Source organism: Ceratotherium simum, chromosome 16, assembly GCF_057802395.1.
Source record: "Ceratotherium simum simum isolate JZ-2026a chromosome 16, ASM5780239v1, whole genome shotgun sequence".
In the NCBI taxonomy this organism is placed as follows: Eukaryota; Metazoa; Chordata; class Mammalia; order Perissodactyla; family Rhinocerotidae; genus Ceratotherium; species Ceratotherium simum.
This window is the reverse complement of record NC_141915.1, coordinates 37,034,142-37,057,102: the sequence shown is the minus strand read 5'-3', so window position 1 is coordinate 37,057,102 and position 22,961 is coordinate 37,034,142. Positions and strand designations below refer to the sequence as shown.

The following is a 22,961-nucleotide window of genomic DNA, read 5'->3' as shown; positions in this document are numbered from 1 at the left end:
AGAAATTGCCAATTTCTCTAATTGATAGTCAGAAATGGGCCCACAGTCAGGGAGAAGTGGAGGTCTTGTCGTGGTGGTAAAATAGTAACCAGCCACAGTGAAAGAGCCTGAGGTCACCTATGGGGAGAGGCTACCCTTGGGCTGACCCCAGATAGCGCCTGGAGTGGGATGTGCACAGGCCTGGCCACCCGTTAGGGCTCCAGGTAGTCTTGAGGGGCCACTTTGTCTCTACCCCTCAGGGCAGCAGCCAACACTACTTGGTTCTGGGTCTAGATGCCTAGCGACCACAGCCCAGGTCTGCTGTAGGGAACTGGTGTTTGAGCTCCTGGCTGATCAAGTTAAAAAAGAGCAAACACATTCTCACTTAGCTAACTTTCCCTTCCTGCCAATTACCGTCAGAGCAGGCAGACACACTCAAAATCACAGGAAATTCACCCTGGCATGGAAATCACAGGTCATAACACTTTCGTGTGGCAGAAGTTATGGTTGAACTAACCCCATCTCCCCTTCCAAGGCACAGGAAGAGCTTTCTCATTTAGAAAGAGCTGGTGAGGGAGGGGGTACAGCAGAGCCAGCACTGGCCTTACAGACACAGCACCTGGGGACAAGTCCTAGCTCTCCCACTGGCCACAAATGTTTGAACAAGTCATGAAATCTCTCATAGGTTGGGTCTTCACAACTTCAAAGTGGTTCACAGCATTGTGAGGAGGGTTGGATTATGGAGGACAACGTATGCGAAAGCCCTTTGTAAACAACCAGGTCTTTTTACTAAATGCACATGCTAAGTACAATGCTTTGCTGATGAGTCTTGTCTGGGAAAGGATAAGATCCCTTTTGCAGCTGTTCCTAGAAAACAGTTATCTGCAATTGCTACTTCAGAACTCCCCTCCAGCAGGTTTCTTTTTCTGCTGGCTGCTGGCGGGGAATCTGGAACTCACCTACACTAAGGTCGTAGACCCCTCTGACGTTTCTTTCTACTCTCTTTACGGACATACTTGGTTTGATAGATTGACTATCATTTTTCTCTTTTATTTACACGACCTTGTATTTTATGTATCTCTGTGTTAAAGCCTTTTGGGGACACAGGAGGGTATAATTAAGTACATACTGTATACAGACAGAAACACGGGTTGTTTGCATGCCACTGTTTTGTCTGTTTCACACACAAAAAAATGATGTTGGCGACTTAAGTTGGGTCATGGTCAAATATGGTACGATCACACCTGAGCTGAGCCACAGGAGGCCAGTGCCCAGCACCGCTCCTGGCATATGAAAAGCGTCCTGCAAATGCTCATTTCATCCGAAATTCACCAGACTTTTCTAGGCACAGAGGCATTAAGCTGCCACAAAGGTCTGTTACAGGGGTTGAACCCACTTCAGCTTTCCTTCCTGCCTCTTTCGCCACAACAGTTCCGGTGGAGTGTGGGGTGAAGGGGAGGGTGGAGGCGGGGCAAAGGCCGAAAGTGGCGAACCCAAGTGTGAGCGGCGGGCGAGGCCGTGAGGCTCGTGGACCCGAGGGCACAGCTTCCCCTGGAAGCAAATGGAGGGGCCGCCATGGTAGGGAGACTCGATGTGCGCGCGGGGATTTTGTTGTTGTTTAAGGTGGAGAAAGAAGTCCAATTGCCGCCCGAGGGGAAGGAGAAGAGGTCCCAAATAGAGGCGGGGAGATCGGGCGGAGAAGCGCGTGGGAGCCGAATTTCAGCCCTCGGGCAGGGTGCGCTCCGAGTTAAAAGCGCGGTGCGAGGACTGGCTCCGGCAGCCTGGGGAGGATCACCCGGGCGGGGAAGAAGGGAAGCGCGGGTGACGCCGCGAGCTCCTAGTCGCGGAGGGGGCACGGGGCCGTGCTCCTGTCCAGCCTCTCCCAGCTCCTGGCCATTCGGAGGTTTGGGTGAAACGCTGTATCCACGCGGCCCTCTGCAGAGAGGCCCCCTTCTATCAACTCGGACCACCGACGCGGTGGAGTCTGGCCGGCTTGGGGGCTCCGCGTCCGAGGGACAGAAAATGCTCGACTCGCCGCGGGCTTCCGAGTCACCCTGACGCGGTTCGAATCCCAGCTCCTCCACTTACTAGCTGATCACCCCGCTTTGCCTAAGTTTCCCCGAGCTAAAAGTGAGGCTAATAACTGTACTCACCTCTTAGGCCTGTGGTGACGAATAAATGGCACAACGTAAATAAAGCGTTTAGCGCCGAGCCCGTACCAAGTATCATAAGCAGGGGCTGTGGTCATTATTGTCACCTTCTCGAGCTCTCCAGGGCGTGGGCCAGTTGGGGGTCTGTTCACCACCAGATTCGGTCGTTCCCAAACGACCACAAAGATGCTTCGATGGACTGGCGCCAAGCTGGGCGCTCTGAAAGACCGAGCAGCTGGGCGGGGGTTGGTGGTGACGTAGGCGGGGACCGACCTAAGCTTTCGCGGCTTCCTCGGCCTGCTCTGCTCCCAGGGAATTTGCCGGGCTTGGTGCCTGGGCTGGCAGTCAGCAAGGGTGGCTGCCCGGCTCGACCAGGTCGGTCAGTCCGAGGCGGCGGGATTCAGGATGACTTGGTGCGGGTGAGTGTTCCTAGAGCAGAGAAAAGTGGGAGGTTAAATTTGGCCAGCCGGGCGCGCGGGTCGGAGAGGGCCCAGGTTCCGGCGCCGCGGACGCTGGGGGCTGGGGGCTGGGGGGTAGAGGGTGGGGGGAGGTGGGGGGGGTGGCAAGTGGTCTCCAAATCAAGTCCGGCCCGTCGCCCACATAGGTGGGGGCAGCGGGAAAGGGGCGGCGCATGGGGACACTGTTGGGAGCCTCTGCTCTTTCCCGAACGCCGTTCCCCCGGGGAACACTGGTTTTCCAGTTGGAAAATTCGACGTGGAGGTTGCCTCTCGTGGCCGGGAATGTGTAGCGTGGTGGTCTCGAGCGTGGGATGCGGCCTTTGGAGTGCGGGGCTCGAGGCTTGGAACCGGAAGGCTCTGACCAGGGCTGGGGCCTTTTTCCTGTGCCCGGGACCGAGTGCCTTGTGGTTGTGGGTCCCCTGCCCGGGGGTTGTGGGCTTTGGGCAGTCGGGGGAGCTGAGGCTGCTTCCCTTCTGTAGCTTCACGAAACACCCGAACAGAACCAGGGATTTTGGAAAGTCGGTTTTCAGATCCAGACGCACAGCCTCAAGGCAGAGTGAGCGTGGGTTACGTAGCTCTGGACGCTGAAGAGCCTGTAGGGAGAAGCATAGTAATTAACCAGGGGAAGTAGACTTGGAGGTCTAATTTAGTTTTTATAAACTACGAAGAAGGATCAGAAATACATTTTGTGCATTTTTATCCTGAAACTTTATTTTCTTTGTATCTTTCAAAAGTAGAAAAATCATTGAAAACACTGACAAGGAGGGGGACAGCCAGGTGGCATAGTGGTTAAGTTCTGTTGCAGCTGCTTTGGGGGCCAGGTGTTCACAGGCCCAGATCCCCCCCCACTGACTGTCATCCCACATATAAAGTAGAGGAAGACTGGCACAGATGTTGTAACTGCACAAAGGGGACGATCTGCTCCCAGCAAGACAAAAGCCAATCATCAAGAGGCAAGATGGAGGCAGAGAAAGGGCAATTCATTACAGCTTGCTAGCAAGGGGGAAGATGGCCAACTAATGTCCTAAAGAACCATCTCCCAGAACAAAAACTACCAGCCAGTTTTATAGAGGGCTGGGCTCCGGGCAGGGGAGGCATCTGGTCTTGGGGTGGGGGTGTCCATCTGATCTGGGTGGAGGCAGATACCTTGTTTTAGTTCCTGATACTCTTGTTTTACTGGATATGCATCAGAGACTGGAGCAATGCCCTATACCCTGATCTTTCAGTTTTCCTTGGTGATGGCTATCAGCTTAGACTTTCTGCCCTGCAGGTTATCACATTCCTAAGGAACTCAAGAGAATTATCAACTTATAGAAGCTGGGAGGGGCCATAAGTGATCAGATCAGATCTGACTGATCTACAGAGTTTGTCAGAGGTCATTCAAAGTTACAATATGGATTCTTTTCTACAATATGGCTTCTCTTCTGTCAACCTTGTGTTGAGCGGGTATCAATCCCTCCCTTTTTTTTGTTTATTCCTCAATCTTGAGGGAATGGGGCGACAACCGTTCTAGCTGCTTCCTGCTGGTGAGGGATGTATGCCTAACAAGGACTTGAGGAATGACCAGCTTATAATTGTAACTACCTACAAGTTCCAGAGCACTGTTCCTGGAGGGATGGATATCCTTAGGTCTCTGGGAATAGACTTGACAAGAGAATTAAGAGTCTTGAATCTGAACAGAAGGTATAACAAGACCATCACCAAATGACCTATTAGTATGTACAGCCATACCTGTTGGGAAGAAATTCTTATTTATAAAGAGATGCCGGGGTGAGAGGGAAGGCGATATCCCTATCTTGGCTTTTGGGGTATTGTAAATGTTTAAAGCAGATGGTACAAAGCCTGCCCAACAGGCCAGTCAGGACTTTTTGTAAAAAAAATTGGGTTAGGCCAAATTGATTTTAAACCAAATGGCTCCCTCATATACATCAATATATCCTATTGCTGTGCATTTATTTATCATTTTCTCCCTTTTTCCATAGAAAGCATTGATGATTAAAATATCGTCCCTCAGCACCGGGGTGGTTGCTGCCTGCCCTGGGTCCCTCAAGCCCCTTGGTGCTAGGCCTTTATCCTATTGGTTTGCCTAGTTATCCACGTCAGGGGGAAATAGTGGACAAGCATAGATACATACATATTAACAGAGGAAGCATTTTATGTTTTTCTTAATTTTTAGTAGCTTTAATCACATACATTAGAATTTTAACCCTTAGAAACCTTAATTTCTAAGTAAAAACTAAGTAAGCAATTATAAACTGTCTTTTACTTTAGTGTTTTGTGGCTTGGCAAATTTATAAATAACGTTTATAATTTCTAAAAACATATTACTTCATAGTACAATCTTCTAATAAAATACAAGACATGTTTACTAATAGACCTAAACACCTTTTAGTTTTTCTGTAATAAGAAGCCAAGAGTAGATAAACGTATATTTAATAATTAATGTCTCATATTTTATCTTATTTAGAGATGATCTAGATATTTAATAAATTTTTATCATTTAAATTAACCTAGCAAAACTTCAAAGTTTCACGTTACCAAAGAGATTTTGGAAGCTATTTTAAGTACATACACCATAACACATAATTATTGTTAAAAAATTCACTCAACACTCATCTTTTTCACATCTATTTAGTTACTTGTTCCCAATAACTATTTAGATTGCCTATAAGACTTTATGAGACATTAGACAAAATTAGCTATCACTTTACGTTATTATTTTTGTTAACCAGTTTTGTAATAAATATAGCATCAGCATATTTGACCAATAAATCTAGAATAAAGGCTGCAGGTCTGCGTCATATCCAATGCTGATAACTGAGGACATGCCTATTTTAATCAAACCAACAAACTTAAACAAGCTTTTATTTACCAAAGATTATTTCATATCACATTAACTTGAAAGATGTTTGGATTAGTTGCATTTAGAAATAAATTTTGTAAGCGCTTGCTTTAAACCAATTGAATAGAACTCTTTAGAAATTATACCATCCAGGGGTAAAATATCACACATTCATAACATACATACATAGACACACACATAAACAACAGACAGATGCAACAAAGATTTTATAGGCTGTTTTCAAAAAAATTTTTTGGGGCCAGCCCCGTGGCATGGCCCGAGTTCGGATCCCAGGCGCGCACCAACGCATCGCTCGTCAGGCCATGCTGTCATGGCGTCCCATATAAAGTGGAGGAAGATGGGCACAGATGTTAGCCCAGGGCCAGTCTTCCTCAGCAAAAAGAGGAGGATTGGCATGGACGTTAGCTCAGGGCTGATCTTCCTCACACAAAAAAATAAATTAATTAAAAAATTAAAAAAAAATTAAAAAATTTTTTCAAAAGGTTCTTTTCCCATTGTTTTTTCTTTCTTTCAGTCTTAGGAATCTGGGATGGGCTAGATAACACTTCCCAGAGAGGCGAGGCGATAAATGCACTGCCGCTACAGCTGCATTTCCAGTCTTATAAGGATTTTTTTTTGTAAAAGGACAATTGCTCTTGATTTCTCAGAAATAGGATTGTAACTTAAATGACATTAGAGGTTGATCTACCTGTCCAACTACCTCACAAAGGCACAGAGAAACCACTCAAGTTTTCTCCAAGATGGAGTTTCTGGGGCATAACCCATCCAAGTGAAATTGTTTCCAATTAGTTAAAATGCACCCAAGGGGTGAGTCTCTGGGGGTGCTTGGGGCGTTCCCCATGGTGGTAAAGCACTGTCGGTGTCCGACTGACAGCAGCCCAGAGAAGGGTGCAGAGCCCGACTGTGGGCGTCGATATAGCTGTAAGATTTAGTCAAGTTCCACTCAGCCCCGGCACTTAGTCCCTGAGCCGGCACAAGGCAAGCCAGGGACGCAAGAGGCAAAAGCCTGGAGCAGGCTGAGGGACGGGGCTCCTAACACCGGGCTTGAGAGTTAAGTCCCTGGCAAAAGGTTTTCAAGGTTTCAATTTTATAGAAGATCCAGGTTCTGCTCAGGTCCAGCCTGAACTTAACCCCTACTGACTTGGAAACAACAGAGGAAGTGACTAATGAGACAGACAAAAAAGGGCAAGAGGTGACTAAGCCTCGCCCTCATGGTCTCTTCCCAAGGATTGTCAAGATAAAGGTCACACAAAAAATAGTTCCTGTGCTGGCGTACACAACCTTTGCAGGACAGTTTACAGAATAAATTACAGGTCTCCTGTCCCCATAACTAACTCAGTAGGCGCCTAAAATACTCAAGGAATTCTTGACAGGAGACAAAACAGGGTTCCAGATTGTCAGTCAAATGACTGACCCAGGGGCAACCTGGAATCACTCCAGGTGCCCGAAAACCAAACGAGAGCTCCCAGAGCTAGAGCTCGGACTCTCCAAAACCAGCCAGAGGAGAGCTCCCAGGGGTGGAGCAGGGACTCTCTGAAACCAGAAACTGCAGCCTTGTCAATCAAAGGACTAACACACGGGCCAACCTGGAATCATTCCAGGTGCCCAAACAGATTAACAGAAACCAGAAACGACAAGAGAGGGCACCTTACTTGGGGTCACTGGGGTGATCAGGCCCAGAAACCAGAGGGGAGCTCCCAGGGATGGAACCTTCGACTCTAAAGATTTCTTTGTTTTTTGGTTCGAAAGCTCAAAAGGAGCCCCAAGTGGCCATTGTAACTTTAAATTATCCTGGGTTATCTTGCCAGCTGTTTACAGTTATCTCTATTTTAGGGGAATTTTCCTAAGGTGGCTGTAACACACAAGGTAATTTCTTTTTTCTTTTTTTTTGGTCAGGAAGATTAGCCCTGAGCTAACATCTGTTGCCAATCCTCCTCTTTTTGCTGAGGAAGATTGGCCCTGGGCTAACATCCATGCCCATCTTCCTCTACTTTATATGTGGGATGCCTACCACAGCATGGCTTGATAAGCAGTGTGTAGGTCCGTGCCCAGGATCTGAACCTGTGAACCCTGGGCTGCTGAAGCAGAGCACGTGAACTTAGCCACTATGCCACTGGGCTGGCCCTGTAATTTCTAAAGAGAGTTTGTTATGATCACTGAGGAACTCAGTCTCTAAATAGGCAATTCTAACAAATAAAACAGTCAGACATAGACAAACTTGAACAGACACCAAAATCCAGTACTCTGGGGCTCTAACCCAGGGTACTCTGGGACCCTACCCCAGAGTTCGGGACTCTAACCTGATCCTTTTTGTGTGTGTGTGTGTGTGAGGAAGATCAACCCTGAGCTAACATCCAATCCCAATCCTCCTCTTTTTTTGCTGAGGAAGATTGGCCTTGAGCTAACATCTGTGCCCATCTTCCTCTACTTTATATGGGGCGCCACCACCGCATGGCTGGACAAGCGGTGCGTCAGTGCGCACCCAGGATCCGGACCTGCAAACCCCGGGCCGCTGAAGTGGAGTGCTTGCACTTAACCGCTTGTGCCACCAGGCCGGCCCCTGACCCGATCCTTTTGAGTGCCCCCGTGGCTGTAACCTTTATATTGTCTCCCCCAATCCTAGCCTTGGGACTTTAACCCAGCAACCAGATCTCACCAGTGGGGCCTCTCACCCACTATCCTGATGAGATATTAGACAATTTTAGGTACAGGCGCATTTTAACAACATCACTCACCCAAATCCAAAAGACGTCTGATCCTGGAGCTCTTTACAGACACAGACACAGACAAATCAGACAACATTGAACCGGTTCCTAGATTCTGGGTGAAGTCCTATACCTCTTCCCACTCTAGCAGGGCACCCTATTAACCAGATGGTCCCTCTTCTCAAAGAGGGGACTCCAGATGGAGGGGAAGGAGAGTTCTTGGTGGTGGACCCCCGAGGTGACTTACCGTACTCCAGATGTGAGTCCATTGACTCACCAGAAGTAGCCGTTTCTCTTTCCACCATAGGGAACATTAGGAGGCAGCTGGCATCAGCACAGGAGAGCAGGTAGGGCAGATCCCCGAGACAAACAGAGCCTCGGCAGCTGCTAGGGACTTACCAAACAGGTTGCCTGTCTGAGGTTGACTGGGCATGAGCAGGGACCTAAAGTCCCTTTGTGGTTGTCAGATTTCTGTTACCGCACAAAGGGCACAATCTGCTCACTGCAAGACAAAAGCCAATTATCAAGAGGCAAGATAGAGGCAGAGAAAGGGCAGTTTATTACAGCTGGTTAGCAAGGGGAAAGATGGCTGACTAATGTCCAAAAGAACCATCTCTCAGAACAAAAAACTACAGGCCAGTTATATAGAGGGCTGGTCTCCAGTTGGGGGAGGTGTCTGGTCCCAGGGTGGGGGCATCCATCTGGTCTTAGTTCCTGATAGTCTTTTGTTTTGCTGGATATGCATCAGAGACTGGAGCAATGCCCTATACCCTGATCTTTCAGTTGTCAGTGATGATGGCTATCAGCATAGACTCTCTGCCCGGGGGTCATCACATTCCTAAGGAACTCAAAAGAACAAAGTTATGAACTTATAGCAGCTAGGAGGGGCCATAAAAGCCACAGAGTTAGTCAGAGGTCATCCAAAGTTACAATATGGTTTCTTTTCTACAATATGGCTTCCCTTATGTCAACCTTGTGTTGAGCTGGTATCAGTGTTAGCTCTGGGCCAATCAAAACACTGACAAGGCAGTCATCTCATGAAAATGCAAAGAGACGTTCATGAGATGATATTTTATAAGAATTAAAACAAGGGGCCGGCCCGGTGGCGCAGCAGTTAAGTACATGCGCTCCGCTTCAGCGGCCCGGGGTTTGCAGGTTCGGATCTGGGCACACACCAACACACTGTTTGTCAAGCCATGCTGTGGTGGCGTCCCATACAAAGTAGAGGAAGATGGGCACGGATGTTAGCCCAGGGCCAATCTTCCTCAGCAAAAAAGAGGAGGATTGACATGGATGTTAGCTAAAGGCTGATCTTCCTCAAAAAAAAAAAAAAGAATTAAAACAAGCACACGTTGTATAGAAGTTGTGGCGGAGCGAGGCGAAGGCATCCACCTTGGTCCCTGGCTAAGGCTTTCATTCCAGAGGCCTCCAGCCCCAATATCCCCTCACCCCGCATTCCTTAATGACTAATGAGGGGTGGTACCGGGCTCAAAACTGGTGCCAAGGAATTTAAAATCGGCAAGTCCTCAGCAGACTTGACTTTTCCTTCACATATGGACACCTGAAGTCATGCAGAAAAGGTCTGGGTTTTAATTGATGTCGTTTGCCATCTTTATATCTCTAAGATCTTAAGGCTGCTGGCCTGTGTGACCTTGGGAGAACTAACATTTCTTCCTCAGAAGAAACTTCTTTTAAACTTCTCTTTACCTTCTTAGTTTTCTTTCTTATTAAAAAATGTCTGATTTAGAAATGGGTATTTCTGATTTTGTCCCTCTGAGATAGGATGGTTCACCCCAACACACCTTGTCAACCCAGGAGATGATCATTATAGTGCCGTGCAATAATCTCAGTAAATGTTAGCTGGTAATTTCATTTCATTTCATACGCACTGGAGTGCTTGTTTATTACGCGTAGGTCTTGTTCTAGATTGTACCTGTAGTGCTTACAGCAGCACCCTTTAAAGGAGGTCCTCTAGTTATACCCACTCTACAGTTGTGGAAATCGAGGAAGGAAGTTGACCAAGGGATATACTGCAAGGAGCAGATTGGAATTCAGCTCCCTTTGAGGCTAAAGCCAATGCTTTTCGATTGTGTGGGACATTTTTGTAATAACATTTCATTCAACAAATGTTTGCTCATCCTGCTGTGTGCTAGGCACCGTACCAGGTGCTGGTATTACAACTGTCCTGACCTCTTGCAGAAGTGATGACTTAGCCTATTTGCCATCATCAACTGATCTTATTTAACACCTCTCTTCTCTGTAGGACAGAATTATTTTCAGTAATATTCATGCAATAATCAGCAATAATTATTATTTTCTTGCTTCTTTCATTCTAAGACAATTAAAAATAAAGAATTTTAAAAGATAATCAAATAGGGTAAAATGTTTTATGTATGAATTAAAATTCACACTTAAATTAAAATTTAATTAGATTAATTGAAATTCCAACAAAATATTACACTTGGCAGTTTGCACTGCTTTGCTATTTAAAAATTTAAACATCAATGGAAAACTCCAAGTGGTTGTACCTAGTGACAATTGAAGTCACTGAAGCTTGGCTCCTTCATCTTTAAAATTACTCTGCTATTAGTGTATATTTCACATCGATTGCTTAAATGGGCAACAAGGTAATACTACACAGATTAGAGACACAAACAGCTCCCTAAACCAGCTTGAACAATTCTGAATGTTATAAGCTTACTCTGGTTGCAAGCTTACTGTCGGAAAGAACCAATGTAGCTGAGCCACGTGAGTTCTTCAAATTAACTTCCAAGTAGACTATAATTTTTATTAAAGAATAAGTAATAAAATGTGCTAATTTGAAGCTCATACATATTATTAAAACTTAATGGTAACTGCAGCAGTTGCTTAGAACTGAGACCAGCATTTCTCAGTCTTTCTGATCTCAGGACCCTTTACACTCTTAGAAATGATTGAGACCCCAAGGAACTTTTGTTTATGTGGGTTGCATCTATTCCTATTACCATATTAGAAATTAAAGTTGAGAAAATCTAAAAATATTTATTGTCATTAAAAATAATAATCATAAACCTACCATATATTAACATAGTGTATTTTAATGAAAAATAACTGTAATCGGTTGAAGGCCTGACTGGGGCTGAGGGATCCACTTCCTAGCTCACTCATGTGCCTATTGGCTGGAAGCTGTAGTTCCTCTTCACGTGGCTCTCCGTGGGCAACTCACAACATGGCAGCTGGCTTCCCCAGAGCTAATTTTCTCAGAGAGAATGTGCCACCAAGACAAAAGCCACAATGTCTTTTATTACCTACTCTTAGAAGTGACCTAAGCTTTTTTCTTGTTGGTCACCCAGACCAATGTGGGAAGAGGCTTCCTCCGCTCCATGCTGTTGGTCACATGGGCTAATGTTGGAAGGCACTGCACAAAGGTGTGGCCACTGGATGCAGAGGTCATCAAGGGCCACCCTGGAGACTGGCTGCCACAGGATTTTTGCGTCTATTTTTGTGAGTGAGATTGGCTGTGATTTTTCCTTCTTATCATATCCTTGTCAGGTTTTGATAAAATGTTTATGCTGTTTCACAAAACAGGTTGAAGAATGTCCCCTCTTTTCCTCTTCTTTGGAATAATAAGCAATGAAATGAAAACAAAAAATTGGCATTATAGGATTATCCATAATTTTCTATTTTTGCTTGTGTCAATTTTTGTAAGTTGTATTCCTCTATAAGAACTTGCTTATTTCCTCTACGTTTTCAAGTTTATTGGCACAAAATTGTTCATTTGTATTCTCTTATTACTTCTTTAATGACTGTAAGGTTCAAGTGATGCCCTCAACGTTCCTGACATTGGTGATTTGTGCCTACTCTTGTTTTTTCTTGATCCCTCCAATGAGTTTATTAATTTTATTAGTTTTTTTAAAAAAATAAGTTTTGGCTTTGATGATTCTGTATACTGTATATTTCCTGTATCATTAATTTCTGCTCTCATATTTATTATTTCCATCTTTCTACTTTATTTGACCTTAATTTGCTGATCTTTTTCTAATTTCTGAGGTAGATGTTTGGCTTCCTGCCTCTCAGATTTTTTTCTTTTCTAGTAAAGGTATACAAAGCTATAAATTTCTCTCTCTTTCTCTGTTTTTTTCTTCTTCCCATTCCCCAGAGATATCCAGTGTAACAATTTGATATATTTACGTATATTTTTACACAAGTAGGATCTTACCATATACACCATTCTGCAACCTACTTTGTTTTTCTTTAAGATGTATTTTATTTTATCCATTTGTTTATTTTTTGCTGAGAAAGATTTGCCCTGAGCTAACATCTGTTGCCAATCTTCCTCTTTTTGTATGTGAGCCACTGCGACAGCATGGCCACTGACAGACGAGTGGTGTAGATCCGTGCCTGGCAAACCTGAGCTGTGGAAGCAGAGTGCGCCAAACTTAACTACTAGGCCACCGGAGCTAGCCCTAAGATGTATTTTAAATGTCCCATTGCATTGAGGGTATTATGCTAAGCAAAATAGGTCAGAGGGAGAGGGTCAAATACCGTATGATCTCACTCATAAGTAGAAGATAACAACAACAAATAAACACATAGAGACAGAGATTGGATTGGTGGTTACCAGAGGGGCAGGGGGGAGGGAGGAGGACAAAAGGGGTGATTAGGCACATGTGTGTGGTGATGGATTGTAATTAGTCTTTGGGTGGTGAACATGATGTATTCTGTGCAGAAATAGAAGTATAATGATGTACACCTGTAATTTATATAAGGTTATAAACTAATGTTATCACAATAAAAAAAATAAATAAAATAAAATAAAACAGTAAATGTCCGGGGCCGGCCCTGTGGCGTAGTGGTTAAGTGCACGTGCTCCGCTGTTGGCGGCCGGGGACCGCTTGTCAGGCCATGCTGTGGCGGCGTCCCATATAAAGTGGAGGAAGATCAGCACGGATGTTAGCTCAGGGCTAGTCTTCCTCAGCAAAAAGAGGACGATTGGCATGGATGTTAGCTCAGGGCTGATCTTCCTCACAAAAAACCAAAACAAAACCAAAAAAACCCCAGTAAATGTCCCATTGTAGGAAGCTAGATGAAGGGTACACAAGAATTACTGTCCTTTCTATACTATTTTTGCAACTTCTCATGAGTCCATAAATATTTCAGAATAAAATGTTTTTTAAAAGCAACAGGGGCCGGCCTGGTGGTGTAGTAGTTAAGTTAGCACGCTCCGCTTTGGTGGCCCGGGGTTCACAGGTTCGGATCCCCGGTGTGGACAGACGCACTGTTTGTCAAGCCATGCTGTGGCAGGCGCCCCACATATAAAGTAGAGGAATATGGGCATGGATGTTAGCCCAGGGCCAGTCTTCCTCAGCAAAAAGAGGAGGATTGGCATGGATGTTAGCTCAGGGCTGGTCTTTCTCACACATACACAAAAAAGCAACAAACTTTTCACTTTAAAAAATTTATCTTAATTATATTGCCATTTCAGGAAATTACAACTACCTCATTCTGTTGAATGAGTTACTCGTATTTTGTTGTTAGGATATATGGTAATTCATTTAACTAGTCTCCTACTGATAGGGATTTAGGTTGTTTTCTGGGTTTTTGATGTTGCGATAATGATGCAATGGACAACCTTGTACTTTCACCTCCCCTGTTAATACGGTTTGACAGGCTGAGCGCCTCACCTATTTCAATTGTTCTTTAGTATGAAGCATGCAGTTAAACTTTACAATCTCAGGTAATCATGTCCAGGAAAGTTTTGCATTAGCAGATTTGCGTTTCGGTAAGAAACATCTAGTCAGAGCAGACATAGCAAATTACTGAAAGGTTTGGGTCTACTCACCGAAAGTTGCCTCTGCTTTTTGGCTGTGGTTTCTCTTGGAGGGGACACTTGTTCTGTGTTCCGAGAAGAGTCTTTAGGAGGCCTGATGACTGAGCAGCCTTCAGCTTTGACACAAACAAATGGAACCATCTGTAAGTTCAACAAAGAGGGGAGAGGGAGCTTCCCCAAGTTGGTTGAACATACAAGTAAAGAAATAATGAACTTCTAAAATCAATTGCTTGAAACCGTGCAGTTGCCAGGCCTTCTAAATTTGGCGCCTCTTCCTATTTGACAGCCAATGACAGGCTTCATCAAAATTCAATACTTCGTCCTTAGGATGAAGCAAGACTCATTTTTTTTTTTTTTTTATAATTTTTATTTATTTATTTTTTCCCCAAAGCCCCAGTAGATAGTTGTATGTCACAGCTGCACATTCCTCTAGTTGCTGTATGTGGGACGCGGCCTCAGCATGGCCGGAGAAGCAGTACGTCGGTGTGCACCCAGGATCCGAACCTGGGCCGCTAGCAGCGGAGCGCGCACACCTAACCGCCAAGCCACGGGGCCGGCCCCGCAAGACTCATTTTGAATGTTAATATTTGCCATCATAACACATATCCATTTTGATAATTTATTAATATATCAAATCTAGGAGTCCCTACTGTGTGCAGGGCACTGTGACACAGGTATTGGGATACAAAGATAAATAAGGCACCCTTTGCACCCCACCCCCCAAATACTCTGTCTAGACCAGCGGTTTTAGCCTCTTTCCCGGCTATGGACCCCTTTGAGAATCTGATGAATACTACGGAACTAGGAAAATGCGCATATGTGCATACACCCAACACTTTACAAATGATCTTAGCTAGTGCTCCAAACTTGGGAGCCAACCATGAATCCATGGACCTAGGTTAAGATCTCTTGTTCTATTGGAAGTGCAAGATGGGTGACTGGAAAAATGAGAGATCATCCAGCTGAAAGGTCCTCTAATGAAGAACGTGGCCATCCTTACAGTATTTCTCATTTGCAAAGTGCTTTCTGTTATCAACATCCTCCTGTAGTAAGCAGACTCCTTTTCTGTCAGATGAGGTAACACGCTCAGCGAGATGACGTGACCGGCCCAAGGCCACGCAGCTATAAACTGGAGGAGCTCTGACCAGAATCCAGGTCTATGACGTGTTCTCTGTTTTGCCAAACGGAGTAGATGACTAGTATGAAATGCCATGAACAAGGTTTTTAAAAAAATCCTAGTGTCCATCATACAGAGACGAAAAGTTCTGACCTGTTATCAGGATTACCTTTGTATATGGACATTTAAATTTTTTTCAAAGTATTTCTCTCTCTCTCTCCTTCTATCATCTCTCTCTCTTTCTCACCTATTACATATTTGTTTATACGAGTATCTCCCCCTATTAAATTATGTATTCCTTGAAGAAAGGGACTATAGTTGGTTTATTTCCATTTCTCACTGCCTAGCAGAGTGCCTGGCATGGTCAACACCCATTGTCTGTTGAGTGAATGAAAGTTCATTATACAAAGAAAGAGACTGGAGAGAGAGGTTTCTGTTAAATATCTTTTTCAGCTCATGTTCTGCCTTCAAAGATTATCTCTAGGACATGAAAAGTGTCATCAGTTCATTGACATATTACTTTTTGTTTCTCCTGCATTTTCTTCTCCCTCCTCCCCCTTTTTCTTAACTTTGTGATGTTTGATAAATGGAACCAAGCTAAGTTGAGTCCAGTTTAAACATTCAACACCAAGCAGTCTTTAACTTCACATAGTCAAAAATTTCCCTGTTATATGCCAAAATAGAAGAAACCTTAAGCAATAATTTATTTATTTTTAAATTAGTTGCAGGGTTTGGATATTTTTTAGCTGAAAGCTTATTGAAAAAAAGAATTAGGAAAAAGCCAAACTGTGACTTAACTACCAATCCAAACCAGATGACAACTTTGGAAGCAATGTGGTTGCTAAAACAATAAATGAATGGTTTAACCCCTCTTGGTTCTTGGAAACTATACTCACCCTTACCAAGAAGGAGTGAGGGAATAAGTCTGTATGTCATTTAACCACACTGAACTCGTTGAGGGCAGGTTCTATTCCTGACCCATCTTTGTATTCTAGAAAATTGTCTGCCACATAATGAGTACATTTTTACTAAATTAGATTGGATTTTTGCAAAATTTATACATATCTGTAATATATGTTTATATGTGTGTACAAGTTGTATAAATATCCTATGTGGGTAAATATCCTAAAAGGACAAGCTATGCCCCGTATTTTCCCATATACAAACTGTAAGGAGCCCACAGTACTCATTTGTGTGTGACCACAGCTAAAGTCTGTTGTGTTACAGAATTCCATCTAGTATGTGCATACTCTGGTTAAACCCATTCTGTATAGTACCAGTTCTTTATAATCCTGTCCCTGAAACATTTTCCTTTTTGTTTTTTTTTTTTTGTGAGGAAGATCAGCCCTGAGCTAACATCCATGCCATTCCTCCTCTTTTTGCTGAGGAAGACTGGCCCTGGGCTAACATCTGTGTCCATCTTCCTCCACTTTATATGGGACGCTGCCACAGCATGGCCTGACAAGCAGTGTGTCAGGGCGTGCCCGGGATCCGAACCCCGGGCCGCCAGCAGCGGAGCACACGCACTTAACCGCTACGCCACGGGGCCGGTCCCCCAATGTGTTTTTAAGGAAGTGGTTGACAAAACAGAGGGCTAAGATCAGCAGGTAATTGGGAATTTATGGAAGTTGTGCAATAGTATATTTCTAAGTACTGCTTTTTAGCTGCTTCCCAGAGGTTTTGATATGTGGTATTTTCATTATCATTTAGGTCCAACTATTGTCTAATTTCCATTGTGATATCTTCTTTGACCCATGGTTATTTAGAAGTGTATTTCTGAATTTCCAAAAATGGGGATTTTCTAGTTATATTTTTGTTGTTCCCTGCTAACTTAATTGCATGGGGGTCAGAAAATATACTCTATATTATTTAAATTCTTGGAAACTTTGGGCACTTGTTTTACGACTCAGCATTTGTTCAGTTTTTGTAAATGTTCTGTATATGTTTGAAAAGAATGTGTCTATGGGCATTACATGCAGTGTTCTATATATGTCCATTTATATCAAGTTTGCTGATTTCTTCAAATCATCTAAATACTTACTAATTTTTTGTTTGCTTGCTCTATTGGTTAGGAAGAGTAGTATGTTAAAATCTCTTACCATGATTGTGGATTTGTCTATTTCTCCTTATAATTCTTTCAGTATTTTGCTTTTTATATTTTGAGGCTATGTTATTAGAATAAAGAATTGTTATCTCTTCTTGTGAACTGAATATTTTCTAACTTTGTAGTATTCTTCTTTATCTGTGGTTTTGGCTTTTTGTCTTAAAAGTCGACTTCAGGGCTGGCCCTGTGGCTTGGTGGTTAAGTGCGCGCGCTGCGATGCTGGCGGCCCGGGGTTCGGATCCCGGGTGTGCATCGAGGCACCACTTCTCTGTCCATCCTGAGGCCGAGTCCCACATACAGCAACTAGAAGGGTGTGCAGCTATGACATACAACTATCTACTGGGGCTTTGGGGGCAAAAAATAAAATAAATAAAATCTTTAAAAAAAAAAAAAAAGTCGACTTCATTTGATATTAATACAGAGATATCAACTTTATCTTGGTTACACTTGGTATATTTATCTTTCTTTTTACTCTATATCTTTGTGTTTGAGATGTGTCTCTTGCAAACTGCATATAATTGGGCTTCTTTTTTCCATCCAGTCTGACTATCTTTGTGTTTTAATTGGAGCATTTAATCAATTTACATTTAGGTAATTATTGATATAGTTGGTTTAAATCTAACATCTCATTGAGTATTTCCATTTTTGCTACCTGATCTGTGTTCTTCTTTCTCTCTTTTCCTGCACTTTTTGATATTGATTATTTTTTTATTATTCCATTTTCTTATCTATTAGCTTGGAAGTTATTCTCTATATGTACTATTTCCATAGTAGGTACACTATAGATTATAACATATTCTTGATCTCATCAAAGTCTAAAATTACTTGGTATTTTTAATCCTCTTCCTGAATAGGGCAAAGACCTTAGAACACCGTCAGTCTGTTTACTGCCTTTCCTGACTTATGTCATTATTTGACTGTTTTTTGTTCTGTAGTTTTTTAAACTAAACAAAACAGTATCATTGTTTTATGCAGTCAGTAGTCATCTAGATTTACCCCCTTATTTGCCATTTTTATTTCTCTTCCTTCTTTCCTTAGGACCTTCCATCTGGGATAATTTGCCTTAGTAGTTACTTTAGTACAAGTATGCTGGTGACAAATTCCCTCAAATGTTGTTTGTCTGAAAAAGTCTTTATTGCACCTTCATTCTTGAATATTTTTGCTGGGATAGAAGATATTTCAATATCTCTGGCTTCCCATGTCTTCTGTTGGAAAGTTAGCTAACAATCTCTTTTGAAGGTAATCTTCTCCTCTTTGGCTACTTTTAAGATTGTCTCCTTGTCTTGAATTTGCAGCATTTTTACGATGAAGCTCTTTGGTGTGAATTTGATACTGAACCTCTTAATCTCAAGTTCATGTGCCCAATGCACACAGTAAGCCAATCACTAAGACATTAATGCTTGGGGATGGAGAAATGTTTATTTGAATCGGCCAAAATGAGAAGGTGGGGAGATAGGTTTTCTCAAATCTGCCTTCACAAGAGACGAAAGCTGGGGGTGTTATAGAGCTAAGGGGCTTGGCAGGAAGAGTTTGGGAGAAACAAAGGGGTAATCTTTCACTCCAGATAAGCCCTTGGGCAATCTAACTTTTGGGCGTCAACAGCAGCTGGGGGCTGTTTATTTGGCGATTGTAACTTCCTTGAAGGCGTTCTCTTTCTTCCGTAAAACAAACTCATAAATCCTTGTGACTCTTGAGTAATTCCTCAGCTTAAACAAGAAAACAGCACTTTAACAAGGTTAACTTCTTTTCATAACAACGTTGAAAAGCAATCTTACTGAATATTTACAGTAACCTCAGGTACCCGGCTTCATAGTCACTTTTAAATTTTCTTCCTTGTTGCTTATCGAGCTTCTTGACAGCATGAGTTGAAGTCTTTCATTAGTTTTGAAGGTTTTCAACCATTTTTCCCTTCAAATATTACTCTGCCCCATTCTCTCTCTCCTCCAATACTCCAATACTCACTGTATCTTTACTCTATGTCTTTACTTCTTTCCAGTAATTTTAAATCTTTTGTTCCTCCATCTTTCATTTTGGCTGTTGTCTTCCGACCTGTCTTCCAGTCTTGTCTAATTGTCTGTTAAATTCATCCACTGAGCTTTCAATCCTGTTATTTTATTTTTTATTTCTAAAATTTCTGTCTGGTTCTTTTTATATTTTCCAGTTCTGTGTTAAAATTCTCAATCATTAACTTGCAGTTCTTTAGCATCATAGGTTTACTTTTTTACAATATGTGTCTGATAACTCCAATATCTGAAGCCCTGTGTTTCTATTGCCTTATTTGCCTCATTTTAAAAATGTTATCTCCACATGTGTGAAGCATTGTCTTTTCAAAATAGTTTGTGGAAATAATCAAACACCTAGGCTTCCTCCAGAGGTGATTTATGTTTGGTTCTGCTAGGCACTGGGAGCGCTGGCAATGTTTCCACTTCAAGAGATGATGGGAAGGCTACCAGCCATGCCTAGGAGTGTCTGTCTAATTCTGGTTCACCCCTTCTACTGGTGTAGCCCATTGGAGTTCCAAAGCAAGTGGAGGTCACCAGGAACCCCCACCCCCACCTCCACCCCATGGTGAATCTTGGACTCTAATATCTATTCCCCTAACCCCAAGAGACTGAGAGAAGCATGCTCAGCCTCTCAGCAGCTCCCTTAGGAATCAGCAAACACATCCAGAGGAAGTAGCCTTGTTCCGTAGCCTCCATTATCCCTTGAATCCTATCCCAGTAATTCGCTATCTTGGTAGCTGTCTGATCCTTTCAAGCAGATTTTTTTTTGGTCCAGCTTTTCTAGTCATCAGCGGGAAAGTTAAGTCTGAATCACCTAGTCCACTATTATATAAGACAGAAGTCCGTTTTGCCCCTAAGGCTCTTAGATGAGCCGGTAGAAGAGGGAGAAGCTCTGTAAGACTGTTTTTGAACTTTCCACCAATCACAGTAAAGGGTGGCATGTAGCCAATTCTAATTTAGTTCAAGAAAATAAAGACAGGTGATATTATTTGTACTCAGTACTGTGAAACAATTCATGGTTATTATATAATTATGTAATAATTCATAGTTATTATGTATATAATTTGAATGGGTTTCTGATACTTGCAACCAAAAATTCCTGACGAAAATATTCAAAGGTAGTGTGTATATATCACCTTTGTCCACAATCTCACCAGACCTTTTTGGTCATTAACGTAACAGGCTTAAAATGCTACTTCAAAGTTATTTTTAATTTCAATATTTTTAACTTACAAGTGAAGACAAATATTTTCTTATGCGTTCGCCTACTAAATGTATTTATTCTTGGGTCAGTCATTTCTTCATATTCCGTGCCCATTTGTTAATTGGTGTCTTGATGTTTTTCTCATAAGTGAATTAAGATTAAACCTTTGCTCTCATATTTGTTAGAACAATTTCAGAAATCCGATATTACCATTTTTACTTCAGTGCTGTTTTTCACTGTGCAGACGTTAAAAAAGGTTCAGCTGCATATTTAAGTATTTCAGCCTTCCCCTTGTAGGTGTTTCTGTCAAAGAGTTGTGGTCATAAAGGGATGAGTGTGACAGAGCACACAGAAATCATGAGATAATTTCTTAGGCAAATGGAAAATCTTGCCTAACCGGCTTTCACTGTCTGCAGAGAGGGCTTGACATCAGGACCATTCCTGCTAGGGTACAAGAGCCCTTGGGGCAGTGGGACTCCATCTTCTAACTCAGGACTCAGGCTACCCACCCGGTTTCTGCCTGTTCCCAAAGCTCCACCTGGAATATGAGAATTGCTTGGCAGAATTAAACAGCTTCACCTGGCTTGAAGGGGCAAATTGCCATCAGTTGATACAGATGACTGGTTCATTTCCTCATTTCTCACTGACTTCATAAATTGCATCTTGGCCCTTTCTTGAATGTTTCTCAAATATGATCCAACCAGAATAGCAGACTCATAGATTTATAATTTTAACATCCCCACTTAAGCACATAAACAGTACAATTTTAATAGTGTAGAACATTTGTAGTTATCTGATAAAAATTCAGCTGTTGAACATTTTACTGGTAATTTCCTACCACACAATTTCTATTAATGACTGCATCACGAGATGCTGTCCCCAGCTGGACCCAGGGTTGGTGAACCAGAACTAAGCTGAGACAAGTCTGATCAGATGGTTGAACTTGACAAAGAGGAAGTAAAGGTTTATTTTCTGCCAGTGTTTCGATAACTTGATTAGTTTAAATATATCTACCTTTTTCTGAATACCGTTTTAGAAAATTCAGATGTTATAGAAATATACAACAAAGTAGTGAAAATTCCGCATAAAATTTTTATATGTACTCAAGTATTTCTAGACTTTGGTTTGTTCCATTCACCTATTCACCTATTTCTTGAATCAGTATCATACTTTTAATAACTGTAGCTTTATAATAATTTTATTCTTTAGTAGTAGCACAGCCTAATGTACAGCCATCTGTCTTATTTATAATATTTTCTTTACTATTCTCACACGTTACTTCCAATATGTTTTAGAGTCATTTTGACGAATTAAGAAATTCTGTTGCAGTTTCATTTATGTGGTTATTGTATTGAATTTATAGATTAATATGGGGTGAAGTTACATCCCTACAATATTGAGTTATTCTAGTTACGAATAGGAATTTATCTCCATTTATTCATATTTCCTTAATGTAGTTGTAATTTTCTTAATTCTTATTTGTTCAATGACAAAATTCATACTTGATCACTGCAAAAAAAAAGAGAAAGAGTGAGTATAGGAATATGTTGATATAAGAATATGTTGATTGAAAAACTCCTCACCATAATCCAATTCTTAGCATTGGCCACAATTAACAACTTGATGGGTGTCATTTCAGATATTTTTTCTATGACTATATACTTTATTTATTTTTTATTTTTGTGAGGAAGATCAGCCCTGAGCTAACATCCATGCCAATCCTCCTTTTTTTGCTGAGGAAGACAGGCCCTGAGCTAACATCTATTGCCAATCCTCCTCCTTTTTTTCCCCTTCTTCTCCCCAAAGCCCCAGTAGATAGTTGTATGTCATAGTTGCACATCCTTCTAGTTGCTGTATGTGGGACGCCGCCTCAGCATGGCTGGACAAGTGGTGCATCAGTGTGCGCCCGGGGATCTGAACCCCGGGCCGCCAGTAGCGGAGCGTGCGCACTTAACTGCTAAGCCACGAGGCCGGCCCCTATGACTATATACTTTAAATATACATGTAGTCTGGTATATAATCCAATAAAGTTTTAGTTTTTTTAAGGCTCATCCTGTGTATTCTATGTATATTCAGCTTTGCTTTTTTTTTTTTTTTGTGAGGAGATCAGCCCTGTGCTAACATCTACCAATCCTCCTCTTTTTTTGCTGAGGAAGACTGGCCCTGGGCTAACATCTGTGCCCATCTTCCTCCACTTTATATGGGACGCCGCCACAGCATGGCTTGCCAAGCGGTGCGTTGGTGCGCGCCCGGGATCGAAACCAGTGAACCCCGGGCCGCAGCAGCCGAGCGGGCGCACTTAACCGCTTGCGCCACAGGCCGGCCCCCTGCTTTTTTTTTAGAAATGCATTTCATTATTTATTTAGGTGTTTAAGCTCTCACAATAAGGTTTTACAGACTAGTCAATACTTGACAAATTATTTCTCCCAAAGAACTATAATCACACATTCCCAGATGGCATAAATATATGATTGAACGAATATCAATATATATCACTATTTTATCAATTACATAATAAAACAAATGGTCAAGTGTCCAAATATTAGGTTACACAGCTCAAAAGGCATAT

The 22,961-nt window shown here is 42.5% G+C and overlaps 1 protein-coding gene and 1 long non-coding RNA gene across 4 annotated transcripts in view; one reads left to right on the top strand and one right to left on the bottom strand.

Annotated features, from left to right (window-relative positions):
* LOC147914998 (uncharacterized) overlaps window positions 1-2,367 on the bottom strand; it is a 28,655-nt gene extending 26,288 nt beyond the window's left edge. The window contains exon 1 of the long non-coding RNA XR_015554705.1: window positions 2,133-2,367. This is a non-coding gene — a long non-coding RNA (uncharacterized LOC147914998). The remainder of the gene's footprint in view (window positions 1-2,132) is intronic.
* B4GALNT2 (beta-1,4-N-acetyl-galactosaminyltransferase 2 (SID blood group)) overlaps window positions 1,457-22,961 on the top strand; it is a 60,345-nt gene continuing 38,840 nt past the window's right edge. For 2 of the 3 annotated variants that reach the window (XM_014790789.2, XM_087441023.1), the window contains exon 1: window positions 1,457-1,557. In XM_014790789.2, the coding sequence (XP_014646275.2) occupies window positions 1,541-1,557 (17 nt within the window). In that variant the 5' untranslated portion in view covers window positions 1,457-1,540. Of the gene's footprint in view, window positions 1,558-2,374; window positions 2,549-22,961 lie in introns of those variants that run through there. The other variant, XM_087441022.1, reaches the window with a different exon arrangement.